This window comes from Alosa sapidissima, chromosome 24 (genome assembly GCF_018492685.1).
Source record: "Alosa sapidissima isolate fAloSap1 chromosome 24, fAloSap1.pri, whole genome shotgun sequence".
Taxonomy (NCBI): domain Eukaryota; kingdom Metazoa; phylum Chordata; class Actinopteri; order Clupeiformes; family Clupeidae; genus Alosa; species Alosa sapidissima.
In genome coordinates this window covers 5,312,197-5,329,787 of record NC_055980.1, presented here as the reverse complement: position 1 = coordinate 5,329,787, position 17,591 = coordinate 5,312,197, and the positions used below count along the sequence as shown (strand labels likewise).

Below are 17,591 nucleotides of genomic sequence, written 5' to 3'. Positions count from 1 at the left end.
CTGCACGTAAGGTCTGAGCATGGGTCATGGTGGAGAGCACCCATGGATCCGCTTCTAAGGCCAGCCAAGCCTTACTGCATTGAGCTGAGAGGCGAGGCTGGCTGGCCCGGAGATTGTCAGGAACGACGAGGGCCCCTGGCATGGTTGAAGCCGCTGCCTGAGATCAGTCGGGCCCCAAGACGGATGCCCCAAGGTAGGTGTTGGCTGAGGCGTGAATGCCCTATGGCGCCTAGCACCCCTGGCACGCCTGACAAGAGACCCTGACACTAGGGATGCACGATATATCGGCGGCCGATATATTATTAGCCGATAAGTGAAAAAATGAAAATATTATTATCGGTCCGATAACAGAATTCTGGCTGATAATTTGCGCCGATATTTTTTAAAGTCCTAATATAGGCCTACGTTAGGTCCGTCTGGCTACACTGAGCTAGCCTACTTGAGCTTGGTTGGCTATACTTTTTCCTCAATATAATGTCAGCGGTGTGAATGTATTTCACCACTCTAACAAAATCTGTGGATATGCGTTCATTTGGGAATCTGTGCATCTCAAAATCCTCTCGTGAATGATCCGCCATTTAACCTTAACAGAGCGGAGCTCAGCCCTATTAGTCCGGCAGCCATGGGGTCAGACCTGGTTTTGTCGGTTAAAGTTTTTTTTTTTTGCAGAATCTTGTAGACCAGGGGTATCTCTTTAAGATTTAGGAGGGTGCCCAGTGATATCCCTTGGGCAATTTTGTATATTAACCCTTTCTTGTTCAATGTATTGAATACAAGGTAAGACACTACAGGTGAATAGGGTAAAAAAAAACAACTAGCAGATATCACTATAAAACTTCATTAATATGGAAAAAAATGTATTACAAGTTATCTGAAATTTAATGTTTGAATATGCAAATTAGGCCCAATCTAATTAAATATGTGCTGATTTGCATAAAGTTTACATTAGATGAAGCCTGGTTCAAAATTACTTTTTCATTGTGTTTACATATTAGATGAAAAGTCTTTTACACAGGAAATTTGTATTACAAGTTTTCTGTAATTTAATGTTTAAATATGAAAAAGCCCAATGTGCAAAAATCATGAAATAGGATATACCTCTAATTTCAAGATGAGTAGGCATACTCATATTAAATGCAAATCAACTCAATTAAAATTTACTAAAATACAATGTTCTGTGTGATAGTTTTTCAGACAGTACATTCAAATTTGGACAATTTAACCCTTTACTAAGTGAATTAATGCATTTCTATATTTCAGATAATGCAGGGAGCCATGGGGTCAGACCTGTTTTTGTGGGTTATTTATTTATTCATTTTTGCTTAGACTTGTTGACTTGGGGTGGCTCTATAATATTTAGGAGGGTGCCCAGTGTGATATCCCTTGGGCAATGTCCTACATTAGCCATTTGTGCCGAAATCATGAAGAAGAAAAAAAATAGGAAAAGCAAATAATCAACTCAAATAGAATGTACTAAAATACAGTTTGCAGTGTGATAGTTATTCAGACAATACTTCATGCATTCAAATTGGGAAAATGTAACCCTTTTCTATGTCAAATAATGAATTTATAATTTTAGATATTGCCTGTAATATTTCTGAATATGTACACTTTTCCTAGTATTAGTTCTGATAATTGTTCAGTTCTGGCTCATCCTACCCTAAAACATGCAGAGAATATTGTGCAAGGCACCATTAACCTGGCAACTGCATCTGTTAGAGCTACAGTACAAGGATTTTCACTCTTGCAGCCACATCTGATCATCTCCAAAATGTAGTTTGGTGCAAGTTTGACATTTTCTGGTAGACTGGTTGGGCTTAGTAACGAATCAATGAATTTTTCTTCAAATGGCAGTTGAATTTCCAACTGAAGTATTCCCTCGCTTCAGGCTCCAAATACTTCAATAGCCTACTTAAAAATGAATATTCTCTTTTTGAATGACGAGTTTAGGCTCTGAGCATAGACTACTACTGCAATAAAGAATAAAAATAAATGTATATTTTATACATATTAGAACAGGGTGCAACAGGGTGGTTGCCTGTGGGCCGAACATGGCACTCTGAAAAGGTGCTCTCTGTCTGCCTGCTGGAGCTGAGATTGAGACAGCCAGAGATGGCGTCTAACTACCCAGAACTGAGCCAAGGAGCGGCCCGATGCCACTGCCTGCTCCTTAGACACTGCGAGGCACACAGAGGCTGACTGGAGCTCTCTCAAAAGAGTGGGATCACCGGCACTGCTTTGCAAGAGACCAGAGAGGTGTCGAACATACAGGGACAGAATGGCCGCTGTGTTAGCCAGGCGGGCTTGCATCGCTATGGGCCTATGCAGCTTAACCAGCAGAGCCTCCATAGTTCTGCCATTGGCACTGAGGCAGGAGGAACCACCAAAGAGGGAGTTGGGAGAGGAGAAGAGGGGCACCAAAGCTTGATCCACTGGGGTGAGCGAGCCACAACAAATCAGCCCTTCGTCGTGCATGTTGGAAAGCACCTTAGCCTGGCCAGACCACCTACGAAAAGTAGTTGGGGAGGAAAACTGGACAGACCAAGTCGTTAAAGTCTGGTAGGAGGGGAATGAGCGCCGCCACTGGATGCTCAGTCATGTCTGTGTGGAACCTAGACACAGAGGCAAGGGGCTTCTCTGGAAGGGGAATATCAAGAGCCCTGGATGCCCTGCCAACGACCTCCTCAAACAGACGGGCCAGCTCGCCTCCTACGGGGCTGGCTGCACAGGGCAGTGCACAAGGTAGCTCTCAGACAGAGATCAGTCTCAACGTCCACAATGGCGTCCTCATCTTCCTCCTCCAGCTCACGCGGACTGGTAGGAGGAGCAGGTTGGGGAACTGCAGGCCTTGTGCTAAGAGAAAACAGTGAGGCTTGTGAGGCTGCTGAGGACTCCCCAAGCCCCCTGGCTACTCTTGCCATCTTCCTTGACGGCCCCTCGGAAACAGGAGAACCCGCTCGTTTACCAGAGAAAAAATTACAACGGGCTTCCCTTGTGTGCATAGGAATAATAAAACAATTCATGCACGACTGGAGGACGTCCCTTGCCAAGAAAGCATGTTGGTGGCCCAAACACAACACACACTTATCAGGCCATCCAAATGTGCATGATCAGTTAGTGCCACAGCTACTATCTCTTCAGCCAATTCCAAAAGCTTGTAAGGAGATCACCTCCTGTGGTTGCTTCAAGGGATGTCTAAGCCAGCGCTGCAGTTGTAGGAAAAAAGTGGCATGTTATGCATGGAGTCATGCAGCTGCAGCAGCACCTGTCAGAACACTGCTGGAGAGGAGTAAGATGAGGATGATTAGGATAGCCTAAGTGTGTAACCTACCTCTTCATACCAAGAAGTTTAAAGAATTGAGAAATAGAGAAATAGAATAGAATGGATTAATTACTAAATAAGGTAATAAGGTAAATATGCATTATTCAATAAATAGTTAAAATACAGATACATAGATGAATACAGATAAAGAATATAAATAGATAGTTAAAATATGGTAATCAACCTTGCTTCTAAACATGTTTCAAGTAAATTCTTCAGAAAGTCATCACTTGTTTTAACCATGTACATTAATTTCAAGCATTTTTTCTAGTCTTGATCTTATATCTGTGCATGACATTGAATTCCCTATATGTGAAAACCTATAAAAGCATATTACATTCAGGTTTTTACCTTGTACAGTCGAAAAGATAAGTGATTAATTCGATTTTGACCTGGCGACGGAGGCCATATTGGATTTCTCCATTTTGAGGCATAATGGGACATTTTTAAGTCTGGCATACAGAAGATTTTAATTCAGCACCCTTCAAAACCCCTAAAAATGTTGTATGCCAAAAATTAACATGCCTTCGGGACTTTAAATAAGCACATTTACCAAAATCATGCCTAGTCTATTTGGCCTGCTGCAAGAAATGGTCCACAAAAACCAACGTCTACATGACGTCACCACCAATGAAAACCTCCGCTCGAAAATCAAACATTCCGGAAGTGAAGTGTTTCAGGTGTAGCCGTTCAAAAAACTGGTCTAGAGTATATAGCGTTTCACTAGGTTGCGACGCGGTAGTTCTTTTAAAATAGATTAACTATGGATATGATGACTGGAGAGCTTACAAAACTATACTTCTACGAGTCCAGGCTTGAAACATTTAAAGGTTGGCCTTTCGAAGAGGACTGTAGTTGTACCCCCGAAAACGTAAGTGAATTTTCTCTTGCACATGAAAAATGGCTAACGCTAACTTACCAAAACAAATAGTTTAGAGGTGCAAAGTGTGCGTTTTGATATGTTTCAGCCATGCACATAATGGTAACTTTTGGTTCAATATTGCATTGGTTCTCCAGAATGGTTTCGAATGGCCCAATTTAAGTGCATAGTATAGGCACTAGTGACGTTAATATAACTTTAGCTGCTACCAGTTGGGCTAAGTTACCCTAGCTTGCGCTGTCATCCATAACAAAACCTCACTTTCTGTGATTTTGTGAGTTTACTTATTTCAATGTTCAACAGATGGCTAAAGCAGGATTCATTCATACACCGTCCGAAAATAGTCCCGACGTCGCTCAGTGTTTCTTCTGTCTCAAAGAACTGGAGGGATGGGAGCCTGAAGATGACCCTTTGTGAGTAGGCCGAATGTCTCAAAGCATTTGTGTTTTGTGCATGTTTAACGTTAACGTTAGTGATTAATGTCTTTTGAAACCGTGCGTGTCGACCGGAACAGGCCTACACTGACACTTAAAAGTAAAAATGTGTAAAAACAGGGAGCCTTGATCTCTGGGCCTAATACACAGAATTATATCATTATTGTGTGGGATAGCCCTGATTTGATAATCAGAATAAAGACTTTGAAAAATCAGAGAGGTCTAAAAAAGTATAGAATATGAATGTTAGGCCTTAACAAGTCTTAAACACGCCTACAATATTATGCGCAAGGTCTTAATTATGTTACTGCAGCATAGATTGAACATTTATTTACTTTGCTAATCATTTTAAGACTTTTTCTTCATATTCTTTGCCAGTATGGGTGTGAGATCAGTCCTAAATTTCATTCATAATTATTTTTTTTTAAACAAAGTTTTAAAATTGTCTTTAATTTAACTTGTTAAAACCTGTAGAAAGCCTGCTCTTTAGGGCACTAAGCTAATGCATGATTGCGGTATGCACACTTTGTTTACCCACCAGTCAAGGCCGAACCCCAGATGTCTAGTGGTCCTCATCACCTGTGAATTAACTGAGTGAAATATTTTTCACAAATACGAAGGAATGATTGACTGATTTATTATTACACAGCACAGAGTTCCCACGGTCATGGAAAACCTGGAAAAGTCATGAAATTGTAAAATCCCATTTTCCAGGCCTGGAGAAATCATGGAATTCAATAAATTCATTACCAGTTTTGGAAAAGTCATGAAATTCCATTTGATCATAGCTAGGACGCATAGACTTCGCTAGACCCCCTGTACCAGGGCACGTGCCCCAGTACAATCTCAAGTTCATGTTCAACTAGTTCCTGTATTTAGAAGCAAAATTCTATTTAGATAATAATGGGGTAAAGAAAGCAATGTTATCAAATCCGCAAAGTCAAAGCAACATAAATTTAAAAATCAAAAAATGTAGCACAGAGATGCACGGCGCACACATAGAGTTTCCTAATTCAAAGGTAGGCTGTTACGCTTATATGTATATAGTATGAGAGTCTATAGTCGGCCCGATCTACGCAGAATGTATCAAATTAAATAGCCTGGTGGAAAACAGGTAACAACTTTGACAATTTCATGGAGCGCTGAAATATGCTCTATTTTTATGTCAGGTTTAAGCATTTGATTGAATGTGGTTTAGCAGCATGAAATTAAGTTTCTGTAACAATAAGACCCTTGTAGATTTTAAGTGGCTGTAATTAAGGCTGTGTTTATTTTCTTGAAGTGCATGTTAGCAGACCTCTTAAGCAGCCGTATAATGCAGTCAATGGTGACTGCAACTTGGCACAATAAAATGTTCCTCTGGTGATTTATTTCAAGTGCTAGATTACACGTCTTACAATTCTAGTTAATAAGAGTTTTTAATAGTTCAAAAGAGAGAAACATATTGTGTGTGTCAGTCATGCCATTTCCATCTCAATGAGCACAAACATGTTTTTATTAATATTATTATTCCATTATTTTGATTAGGAAAGAGCACAAGGCCCACTCTTCTCAGTGTGACTTTGTTGCTCTAAAAAAGCCCGTGGAACAACTGACAGTGGAGGAGTTCCTCAAGCTCCAGAAGGAGAGACAGAAGTTCCAGATTGTGAGTAAAGGATCAGTGTGAGGGAGCATTCCTTATTTATAATCTGATGGAAAAGTCAATTTATATCTATAAAAACAATATTATAAACAGAAACATAACAACTGTAATGTTGCATTGCACTCTGTAAGATTGATCTTTTTCCCCCCTCACCAGAGGAAGACATGCAATCAAGCCATCGATAAATTTCAAGAGGCAGCAACAGTCAGAAGAGGCCAGATTATCAAGACTTCGATGGGAGAGGAGTAATCCTTGGCCTGTGATCACACTGCTGGACACCTGTCCCTCTGTCTTACACTCTCAGACATCGGTTCAGTGGATGGAGAAAAACTCACCCTTTGTGAGGGTATATGTCTTCAGACGCAGATCAACAAGACTCCAGTTTTATTTGGCATATTCTACTGAGCAACTCTGAGTGAAAACATTAATATTTATCTCCTTTGACAAGCTTTGTCATTGTGTTTGCCAATTATCCTTTTTATAGGCTTTTGAGATTCATTTGTGTAAATTCATACTTTCCAGACTTGTGTGTTCTTATTCTGTCCACTCATTTCTTTTATTTTTAATAAAGCCCACTCCCTCAATAACCACGGGTAGGCTACTGTTTTCTTGGGAAAATGGAGTTTTATTTATGTTCCTCAGAAGACCTATGCTGATCCCATTCTTAGTTTAGCCTTCGAAGCTGATGTTCTAATGTAATATCCTGAAAATGGCCCACAATGGAATAATGACACTTTAATGGGCAACTTTGCAGGGCTGTGAATCCGATACCAAGAAGTAAATGTTCAAGTGCTCCTGTTTTCAGTTGTTTCCCCTCATTCGACGAGGCAAAGGAAAACAACGTAATTGATGTAAACGTCATGTCATCGAGAGAACTGTAGTGCTCATCTCAGCGCGCGAGCGTAGCTTCGGACTCCTTCAGTGTGAGACCCGCGGGAGATGGGTAACGCACCCTTGTGAAGCCAGGCGGACTCCTATTACAAAAGTATGCTTTATAAAGAGGATAAACTGGAAATATATATTTCACGGCTACATAACTGTTGGATGCAGTTAATGTCGACATAAGAGAGGATTAAAAGCCATCACCAAATCAAAAGGTCTCGCGCATTGAACCACCGCAACTGATGCGTGGCAGAAGTTCACTTTACTGCTCTGGATCATTGTAGAAATCGCCAAAATGAAAATAACATTCAGCTTTGTTGTTGTCAGTGCTGGTTTCGCTGGCATTTTAAGCTTCAGCTTTCTAGCACTTGCTATAGGGAGTGAGTATTGGTATATCATTGACGACAACAGACCCAACTACACAGAAGATTCTCATTCTGGACTCTGGCGAACCTATGAAGGTAGGATTGCAGCGAAACTTATTTGTCTTAAGCTAACATGACATTTTAGTCCTGAAAGTGACCGGTTGGTCTAATGAAGCCTTGCATGTTCGAACTATTTTGAGTGATTAATGCCTACCTCGTGTGTGGTCGTGGGGATCCGAGCTATTGAGTTGAATATGACTGATAGAAAGTTGAGAGAATAGATAAATGAAGTGTTTAGACTAGTAGCCTAGTTACACGTTTACATCACACTTGCAAACTGCAAAAGAGACATTAAAGAATTTAACGATTCCATTTAATGGATCCCAATTCCTGTTAAAAGAAGCAACATTAGTCTAGTCTAAATTACTTCGAATAGAGCTGCTAGCGCAACACTAATTGGCACGCTGTTTGAGCCGAGGCAGGCAGCAGACTGGCACGGGGCGACGCTCTCCCATCAGGCGCAGGGCGATGCGTTTCCCATGGCGAGACATCCACGCTTTTTCAGCAGCATGCTATCACAAAAAATGTGTTTTGGAAAGGTTTTGCACAGACTACATACAAAGTCACAAGTAATCAAATATCAGTAAGTCATCTTCTAATATACTGCATTGCTTGGGCTGCCCTGTGCGTGACATGGAAAAGGCATTCTGGTAGACAGTACACATGGAGAATATCTATTGTCTTTATGATTTTGTTCTATTCGTATTGTAGCAAAGTTATGTTTTGAGAATGTTTTCCCTGCAATGATAAGTGGATTTCTCTGCAGGGGACAATGTCTACTCATTCACTGCAAATACAGAATCCTACACGGACTTAGAGAATCACATGTACAGTGAGTATTCCCAATCCCTTGTTGAATCTTAGCATGATTTGTGTTTCACTCTCAAAGCATCAAGAATGCGACTTTGGTGTTATTTTTTCACACAATAGAATTGTGTCACTCATGTAGCAATAATACTGATAGATTTGTCATCAGTGCAGCTTGTGTAGATGCTTGCACAACATGGGAAAATAGGTTCTGCTCATTCACACCATACCCTTGCGTGTCTCTCCCCACCCTCCTCATCCTGCCTGCAGACCTGCACACGGTGATTGCGGTGCTGCTGCCGCTGAGTCTGGTGATGCTGGTGTTTGGGGGGATCTGTGGACTGGTCAGCTCACTGGCCAAGAGCTCTTCTCTCCTCCTGGGCACTGCATCGTACATACTCCTCAGCAGTAAGTCCTGCATTCACACACTCTCCCTGACGCCATGTAGCACATTTTTATCCACAGTAACAGTAGTTGGGTGGAGCCTAGAAAAGGCATTGGGATGAGGTGACTTAGCTACAATTGCCTTGTAAGAATTGTTATTATTATAAATTGTGCTCTAATGATTTTGTTTCAATAAAGATTATGGTACATTTGCTGCAACACACGACCCCTCTACACCATCCCTGCCACCGTAGCCACCGAGTTTTCGCTTCCCATACACCATAACCTAGCAAAGGTGCAAGGCCTATGTGTGTCTCTGATGGAGAGTGTGAGGCAAAAGTCATTCTCTGGCCGTAATGTAAAGAGATTGCAGCCACCTGCAACCCCAGGCATTCCGCTGAGTAATGATGGCTGAGCATTACTTCTCTTCCATGTTTGTCAGGTTGATTTAGAATCAACAACCTGCTGCTGATTTGTGCACAAGTCTGAGCAAAGGCCTCTGGGAATAACAATATTGCCTCCCCAAACAGGGATTCCTTAGCAGTAGAGCAGTAGAGGTGTTATTATATTTCACCCCCTGCAGCCATCCGTTGGTCTGTGAGTGAGAAGAGGGAAGCCAAAGAGAAAAAGGTCGAATATAAAAAAGAGAAGTGAATGATGAATGCACAAATAACTCCTTTAGCCAAGCATGCTTTACTTGCAGATGTATCCATATGATAAAGGGTTGGCTGTCAGATTCAAGTCAGAATATGTTTACTTTATCATATTACATATCTCCCTCTCTCACATATTAGCTCATCTCTCTAGCAATAAAGCACTGGCCTGCAAGACCCAACATGTATGTGCACAGTGTTAGTTTGCCGATGTGAATGAACAGTGTTAAGAAAGCTAATCCAACCTTATTTCTTCTCACTCCCTTTACCATGCATATTAGATCTGCAGCTGTATTGGTCGTGGACAGTATACATCTTGTCACTTTCTCTCAGTCTTTAATTGCATTTGAGAATGTCTTAAAAGGAGGCCAGTCCTATTCCTGGAGTGGGAATGCGCAGCTTTGATGTTGTGAAGCGCATCTGGTGGCCTTGAGCACGTAGACAGTTTACAACCCAGGGCTAATTAGGTCCCTTAGAGCAGCCACAAGGCCATGTGATGCACATAAAGCCTACCCTGTGTTGATGGTGGATTGAACTAATGGTGCTCCCTGCACTTAGCGCCAAGCTAATCAGTAACATGTGGGAAGTGTGAAATAGGATCAAGTGAGGAATTTCGATGGCCCAAAAATACGTATCCATAGCTACTGTCAGCTGCCCTCTCTATTAACCTATGGCCTCCCCCTTCTTCCCCAGCTGCGTAGGCTCAGTATTACTACAGTATCACTTCTGCTCTATACATACCATAATATCCCTGTTTATACATGACTATACCACATATAGTCATGTATGAGTGTGTAGTCTTGGTCACTAACATGCTAGTATGTGGCAACTGCTATTACCAAAAGATGCTCATTAGTGTTGTTACAGACACAATGCATCTTTAGAACCCTGCAATCTCAAGACAAATCTACAAGGCCCTCCATTTGACAGAGCACTCGTTTTGTATGCACAGCTGGACATTTTGTAAAATTAATGCAGAAAACGCTTTGTATGAAGCTACTAAATGACACTGTTACTCTTACTTGGCTATAAGCATTTAGAGAATCATGGGAGGCCATTGTATGTCCATGAAGATTCAAGTTGTAGGACCTTTATTTGTCAACGTCAGAACAGTTGGAGAGGTGGTGAAGCAGATGTTGATTGTTTGTTCTGCATTGGGTAAATGTGTTTCTAACATTTTTGGCGCCTTCTGAGTTTAAAATCAGTAGTCACTAGTTATTGATGACTAGTCGGCCTCCAGGCAGAATACCAATTTCAGATGTTATGAGGGTTGGAATTTAATATGTCTATGATGTACCAGTGTGCCCATGTGTGTTATAAAGATAAAAATGACTCTTGATTGTATACGCTAATCATAATTGTTTTTTGATTTGACCCAGGGATTCCTCAGTAGTCATATACTCTTGTGAGTTTTGGAACAATAATCAACACGGTAGTCATTATATTGGCATGCAGAGGGCCCCATTAGATTGTGCTCTGTTTTGTGGAGCCTTGTGGAACCTTCTGTTCATCTGTCTGGCTGAAGAGCCCCTCTCTGCCCCTCTTCTTGTCTTTGTCTTTGATCGATCTTATGTGTCTCCAGCTGTGCAATGGCTGAGTTGCGTTGGGGAACACTTTGGGGTGTCTACGTGAGGCTTATCCTTCACGGCTGTCACCGTGCCTGTAGGGCCACAACTTTGATGGTTGAAACACAACCCAATAAATTGTACAGCTGATTCCCCGAAAGGTATGATCCCTGGATTTCAGATGCCAGTTAACTTCCAGCAGATCGAAGACAGGAGACGAGTTGAGAGGCTCTTGAGTGATTTAGACATTGATTGCGCTTGTCTGTCACAAAAGCATCAGTGTGATGACCATTAGACAGATAGAAGTTGCCAGGCAAACAACATTTGAAAAAATCACCTGAACATCTACCCTGCAGTTTGATTTCCATTAGTTTGATGTTTTCACAGAATGTGCATAGTCACACAATTGGTCCAAAAGGTAGATACAGCGGGGAAAATAAATATTGAACACGTCAACATTTTTTTCAGTAAGTATACTTCCAGTGAGGCTATTTGCATGACATTTTCACCAGACATTATTAACTTAGGTAATCCACACATATACAAAAATCCAAACATTAATGTTCATAAGTAGAGTTATGAGTAAAAAAGTAGAATGCCACAGGAAAAAAGTATTGAACACGCCTACTGAAATTTCTTAAATACTAAAAATTTCTTAAACCCTTTATTTGTAATGAGCCGAGCGCTTCAAGGCATTTCCTCTATGACGAAACTAATCAGTCGCAGTATTCAGGTGTGATTTTGGCCCATTCTTTTAAACAGATAGTCTTTTAATATTGAAGATTCCAGGGGTCCCTCTTGTAAATCCTGATCTTTAGGTAACTTCCAAAACTGTTCAATTGGATTTAAGTCCGGGCCTGAATTTCCTTTCTCTGAAACCAATTCAGAGTTTCCTTTGCTGAATGCTTTGGATCATTGTCCTGCTGGAAGGTCTAGCCATGTCTCATCCTCATTGTTCTGGTGGATGGCAAGATTCTCCCAGAAAAAAATGTCTCCATTCATCATTTCTTCAACTATGAAGTCTGCCAGTACCATGAGATGAAAAACAGCCCCACACCGTGATGCCTCCGCCTCCAAACTTCACTGTTGGTATGGTATTGCACAGTGCACAGTGCCATTTCTCCTCCAAATATGGTGTGAAGTATGACATCCAAAGAGTTTTTTTGCTCTCACCTGACCAGAATACATTCTCTTAGTATTTTATAGGCTTGTCCAAATGTTGTGTAGCAAACTTTCAATGAGCTTCGACATGTTTTTCTTCAGTAATAGAGTCATGTGGGGTGAGCGTGCATAGAGGCCATGGCGGTGGAGTGCATTACCTATGATTTTCTCTGTAACAATTGAACCTGCTGCCTCCAAGTCTTTCTGGAGTGGTCCTTGGCTCTTAGGCTACACTTCTGACTTCCTGGTCAGAAATCTTGTGAGGAGATCCTGTGCACGGCCGGTTGATGATGCAGTGATGTTCCTTCCACTTGCAGATAATGGCTCCAATACTGCTTACTGGATGATTCTGAAGTTTTGAAATGCATCTGTAACCAGTTCCATTAATATGTTTTGCAACAATAATGTTGCAAAGGTCTTGGAAGAGCTCTTTGCTTTTACCCATTATGACATGTTTCTTGTGTGACAACTTGGTAACGAAAAACCTTTTTATAGTTCATCAATATGTACTAACCCAGCTTACATTAATTTGCACAGATAGGAGGGATAATTACTCTCTAACTTTCTTAGTGTGTTCAATACTGTTTTTATACTCCTGTGCCATTCCACTTTTTTACTCATAACTCTACTTAGGGACATTAATGTTTGGATTTTTTAATATGTGTAGATTACCTAAGTTAATACTAATGTCTAGAAAATTTTATGCGAATAGCCTCTCTGGAAGTATACTTACTGAAAATGTTGACGTGTTCAATACTTATTTTCTCCGCTGTATCAAGTATGGCTCATATGAACCAGGCAAAGCAACAGAAAAGCTCAAAAACAGAGATGAAAGGATAATAAAATTTTGTTGCTAATTTTGCTTCCAAACTAAAGTTTGAACTCATTGTCATCAATACATTGACCCTAGGTTGTGTTTACAGCGAACCATACCTTAATACCCTCACCAAGACTCAAGACATTAGATGAAATAGCCATAGCTGTCATCTAATAGCACCATTTAATCAGTAGTGACAAAATGCAGTTGACACACAATCAAGTGTGTGACCCTGACTGAGGGATATTTCAGTGCCTTGTCAAGTATTTGCTTGAGCAGACCCCCAATCAGACCCCAATACACACACAAACACATGCACACACACACACTCACTCACTCACTCACTCACTCACACACATACACACATACACACACCTCTCTTAAGTCATAGTGAAAGCCAAGGGAATCAGAGGTCAAACGTGAAGTGACACCCCATCTTTCTCCGCAACCCTGGCCTTGTGAGATCCGACTTAGTCCAACTCATTGGGACTCCACCCTTCACCCACCGTCTCTGCCTCTACCCCCCTGCCAATGCCAGTGCCAAGCACTCCCTGTGTTAAGTGTTTAATGGGGAATTTTAACGAGAGTCAGACCTGACAGATTAGAGCACAGCGGGCAGAGATTGATGCTTTAATCCATACAGCTGTTAAAGAAGAAATACGGTCACACAGCGGCCTGGACGCTGACGACGTAGGAAAGGCTGCGAGAGTTCAGAACAACAATCAGGCCGGTGGAGAGAGGCTCTGAAAGCATGCCACAGAGACTTATGGCACCAGGACGGGTGCCATAGAAGCACGGCGTCATAGCCTTCGGTCCAAGCTTCAGATTGAAATACAGTAGCATGGTAGGCAGGCTGAGTCTAAAGAGGTCAGTTGATCTACACCAAAGAATGTGTGCAGTCACAGAAAAGATCTGCTGTTGTGGATGAAAATGAGTTTCTCACTCTGTTAACCTGCTGTAAAAAATCCCCCTCTCCTCATATCTTGACGGGACAATACTGCTCATCATCTACTGGGGCCCATAATCACTAAATCTATAAATGTCTCCTGTTTTGGAGAAATTCTTAGCTGCATGTTTTTTTTGTGGGTATCTTGAAGGAAATAATTTTTTTGTGTTTTTGGTTCACTGTGTGCATCCTCTCAACCAGAAAATGATGGAATATTCTCAGTGGCCTCCTTTACAAAATATATTTGCCAAATGACTTGTTGGAATAAGAAGAGCACAGTGGCAAGAAAGCAGCAAAAAGCTCCTGTTAGCTTTAGCTTTGAAGTCTATATCCATAATGTGAATAGCCACACTTTTGTATGTAATCTGTTTTTTGTTTATATCGTGTGTGTGTGTGTGTGCGCGTGTGCGCGTGTGTGTAGGTCTGCTGACACTGTCCGGCGTGTGCCTGTACATCAGCTACTCCCAGCAGGCATGGCAGGAGACAGAGCGGCGCATGGGTGCCGAGCAGATGGCTCAGGTGCACACGTCCTTCGGCTGGTCTCTGGGCATGGCCTGGCTCTCCTTCATCCTGGAGGTGCTCTCCTCGCTCCTCCTCTTCCTCGCCTCGCGCATGGTCGGCCCACACTAACACACTGGTCTGCCATACCCCTCACTGAGATGCAAAGAACAAAGACTGCACTAAAGAGATCCCATCAGCACACCGCAACATCTCACACACAAATACCTCAGGAGGTGGCAGTGACCGAATGAGAGAAGGAGTTGTTTGAAAGAGTTCAAAAGTGTTGTACTGTTTTCGTGAAACTCGATTTCGACTGTGGAACAGACTCAAATCAGAAATAAAAGGCACAGAGGAGGTAGTTAGCACCAGTCACCCATTTCCTGGAAATGCTGGACCAGGGTATTTATCATGTGTTTTGTCACCTGGAGATTAATTGGAGGGTTGAGGTTTTTTGAATTGATTAGTTAGCTTTAGACTGCTCTGTTGTGCTTGTTTTATAACAGATAGCATTTGTTTCATTGCTCCTTGAATGTGTTTTTTTGTCGAATCCATCGACCATCAAGTAGGCTTATTATGCCTCTTCTCTGTGCAATGTCAACTTACTGTAATGCTTTGCTGTGCTTCATTTCATGTGACGACAGTAAGGAAAATTGAGTCTTTCTGTAATTTTTGGAGTATTTCACGTCTTTGTCAAAGTGCCTGTGTGGGAAGTGAAAACACTTTGCTTTATAATCCACAGCGGTGAGAACATTAATTGCAGCACTGATGAGTACCTTTCAAGTGGCAGTGAAATGGGAAGGCACTAGAATGAGGAGAACCCGGTTATCAGCCAGTCAGCCCTTACATGAAAATGTATTTTTAATGGCTTTTAAGTCACTGCACTGCTGTAAAGATTTTACAAAGGTAAATGTGCCCGTTATAGTATACAAGGCATTTCTTTTTGTTCAACAAATTAATTATGGTTAATGAAAAATAATAATATTTCAGAAGGAATGTTGTCTAATTTCTCTGAAGACAAATTAGGTGTAGGCAGAAATGAAATCCTGATTTGTTTTTTTTTAGGTAGAATGGAAAGCCTATAGGATTGAGGCCAAATATTTTTCTTCTCTCAGGCAGCAGGTTTGAGGGGGTCTATGGCCTTTGATGTTTTCCTAGAACAGGAAAAATAGTCCTTGAGCCACAGGCCCAAAAAGGGGCGTGTCACTATCACTTGGGGGGGCAAATTCTCACTATATTTTTCTGAAAGCTACATATCTCTGGAGTATAAAATGGTATGATAGCAAGTTGGATCTTGTAGCTTTGTTGCTGTACAGGCCTTCAAAGTTGACCTCTGATTTGAAAAAAGGAAATTCCGCCTATTGGCTTTTTTTTGTTAAACCACTCATAAGAGCCCAGAAAATAATCCAAACCTCATTATTACTGATGCATATGTGGTGTTTGATATTGGCATACATATTTTGAATCATTATGTGATTTTGCCCTTCATTTTGGTTGATAAAATTCAAGATTTATGTGTAATAATGAGCAAATCTATGTTTTCACAATGTGTTGCAGCACTAATTGAAATGCCCACTACCTCATTAATCAATGTATTTATACCTTCCTACCTCCCAGCAGAGACTTGAAATACAAATGATTACATAGGTCTGCATTGCTATGCTATTTACTATTTGTAAATGTACTATTCGGAAACACCCCAAAATTCAGTAAATTAGTATTTTATTGAAACTACCCATAAGAGATATTCTAAGAGATCAAAACATCATGATTACCAATCACATATTACCTTTACATTCAAGGAATACCATATGAAAATTGTTCACATCACCACATGTACCCAGCTTAACATAAATATTATAATTTTATAATGTCCAGGGCACATGAAATACATACAGTAATTTCCTGTGTATTAGCCGTATTGTGTATAAGCTACAGGACAGTGTTTTATGCAAGTTAAAAGAAACAAAACCATATACCATATTAACTGCCCCCGTGTATTAACCTCATAGCTGAAGAAATTTTGCAAAGTTAATGTATAAGCTGCAGCTAATAGTTGGGAAATTATGGTAATTGCATCACAGGTGCTAAAATGATCTACATTATACATTTCAGTTGTACTTTTGACTAATAAGAATGTGGGAATGAGATGTAGATGAACTGGTTGGTGAAAATATTCATACTTTACACATTGTTATCATTATGTACTATTATTATTATTATTATTATTATTATTATTATCATACTTAAAATTGTCTTTCATCTGATGTTAAAATAATTTCCATTGAAAAGAAATAATAACTATTTTCCAAGACTTGATCTACAAGTACATACATATACAACAGTTTTAAAAATTCTACAGTTAGATCTGATGAGACAGAAACTGAAATTGGATCAATCCATTTTCAGAGGAACATGAGTTAATTTGCATATCTACAGCAGGCAAAGCAACACAAGAGGTTAGGGATGATCTGATTCAGGCTCATACTCCAGGCAAAGATCATGACATAGAGGCTGGAGTCAGATACACCTAAGCACAAATTCCATGATACAGTACATTGACAAAGCAAAAATTAAAGACATTTACGAGTCAAAAAAGAAAACACAGGCACATGGCAAGACCATCATGTTAAAGACTGGACATGAGAGGTCTTTTTTCACCCTCTTGGACCTTAACCATGGTCATTGGCGACACCTGTGGGGACCCCAAGGAAAACCTCTAAAGCAGCACTTGCAAAGCATTTGCAGAAACTTGCATCACTATCAGATAATGGTCTCTGGTCCAGAAGGTCAATAACAATGTCTCAACTTATGCAGACATTGCTGCTGCTATTCATAGCATGATCCGTAAAGAGGCAAATCAGAGGCAGATAATTTTTTAGATTAAATTAGATTAGATTTAACTTTATTGTCATTGTGCAGAGAACAAGTACAGAGACAATGAAATGCAGTTTCCGTCTAACCAGAAGTGCAAAAAAGCAGAAAAGTGCAATGTGATATACACAGTATAGGCAGGTGGTGCATAGACAGGACAAGACATATAGTGCAGTGTAGACAGTAGTATACAGTTGTTTTGCAGAAGGTGGTTTAGAGTAGCATAAATTAAATATAAATATGTGCAGTGTATTAGCAGTTACTTTATAAGAGCAGAATAAATATGGCTATGTACTGTAAT

The 17,591-nt window shown here is 40.7% G+C and overlaps 2 protein-coding genes across 2 annotated transcripts; both read left to right on the top strand.

Annotated features, from left to right (window-relative positions):
- Positions 1 to 3,971: 3,971 nt before the first annotated feature.
- On the top strand, positions 3,972 to 6,865 carry birc5a (baculoviral IAP repeat containing 5a). Its single transcript, XM_042082892.1, has 4 exons — positions 3,972 to 4,193; positions 4,506 to 4,615; positions 6,164 to 6,281; positions 6,435 to 6,865. Exons 1-4 carry the CDS (start codon positions 4,086 to 4,088, stop codon positions 6,525 to 6,527), a joined length of 429 nt encoding a protein of 142 aa, XP_041938826.1. The 5' UTR covers positions 3,972 to 4,085; the 3' UTR covers positions 6,528 to 6,865.
- Positions 6,866 to 7,190: 325 nt separating this feature from the next.
- On the top strand, positions 7,191 to 15,703 carry tmem235b (transmembrane protein 235b). Its single transcript, XM_042083264.1, has 4 exons — positions 7,191 to 7,621; positions 8,352 to 8,417; positions 8,663 to 8,800; positions 14,340 to 15,703. Exons 1-4 carry the CDS (start codon positions 7,456 to 7,458, stop codon positions 14,546 to 14,548), a joined length of 579 nt encoding a protein of 192 aa, XP_041939198.1. The 5' UTR covers positions 7,191 to 7,455; the 3' UTR covers positions 14,549 to 15,703.
- The last annotated feature ends 1,888 nt before the right edge of the window (positions 15,704 to 17,591 follow it).

What these genes read in the sequence shown, in the direction of transcription:
- birc5a (XM_042082892.1), top strand. Translation starts at nt 4,086, where the DNA reads ATGGATATGATGACTGGAGAGCTTACAAAACTATACTTCTACGAGTCC. An exon ending in GAGCCTGAAGATGACCCTTT is followed by an intron (nt 4,616 to 6,163) that starts GTGAGTAGGCCG and finishes TATTTTGATTAG; the next exon opens with GAAAGAGCACAAGGCCCACT. An exon ending in AGAGACAGAAGTTCCAGATT is followed by an intron (nt 6,282 to 6,434) that starts GTGAGTAAAGGA and finishes CCCCCTCACCAG; the next exon opens with AGGAAGACATGCAATCAAGC.
- tmem235b (XM_042083264.1), top strand. Translation starts at nt 7,456, where the DNA reads ATGAAAATAACATTCAGCTTTGTTGTTGTCAGTGCTGGTTTCGCTGGC. An exon ending in CTTAGAGAATCACATGTACA is followed by an intron (nt 8,418 to 8,662) that starts GTGAGTATTCCC and finishes TCCTGCCTGCAG; the next exon opens with ACCTGCACACGGTGATTGCG. An exon ending in ATCGTACATACTCCTCAGCA is followed by an intron (nt 8,801 to 14,339) that starts GTAAGTCCTGCA and finishes GCGTGTGTGTAG; the next exon opens with GTCTGCTGACACTGTCCGGC.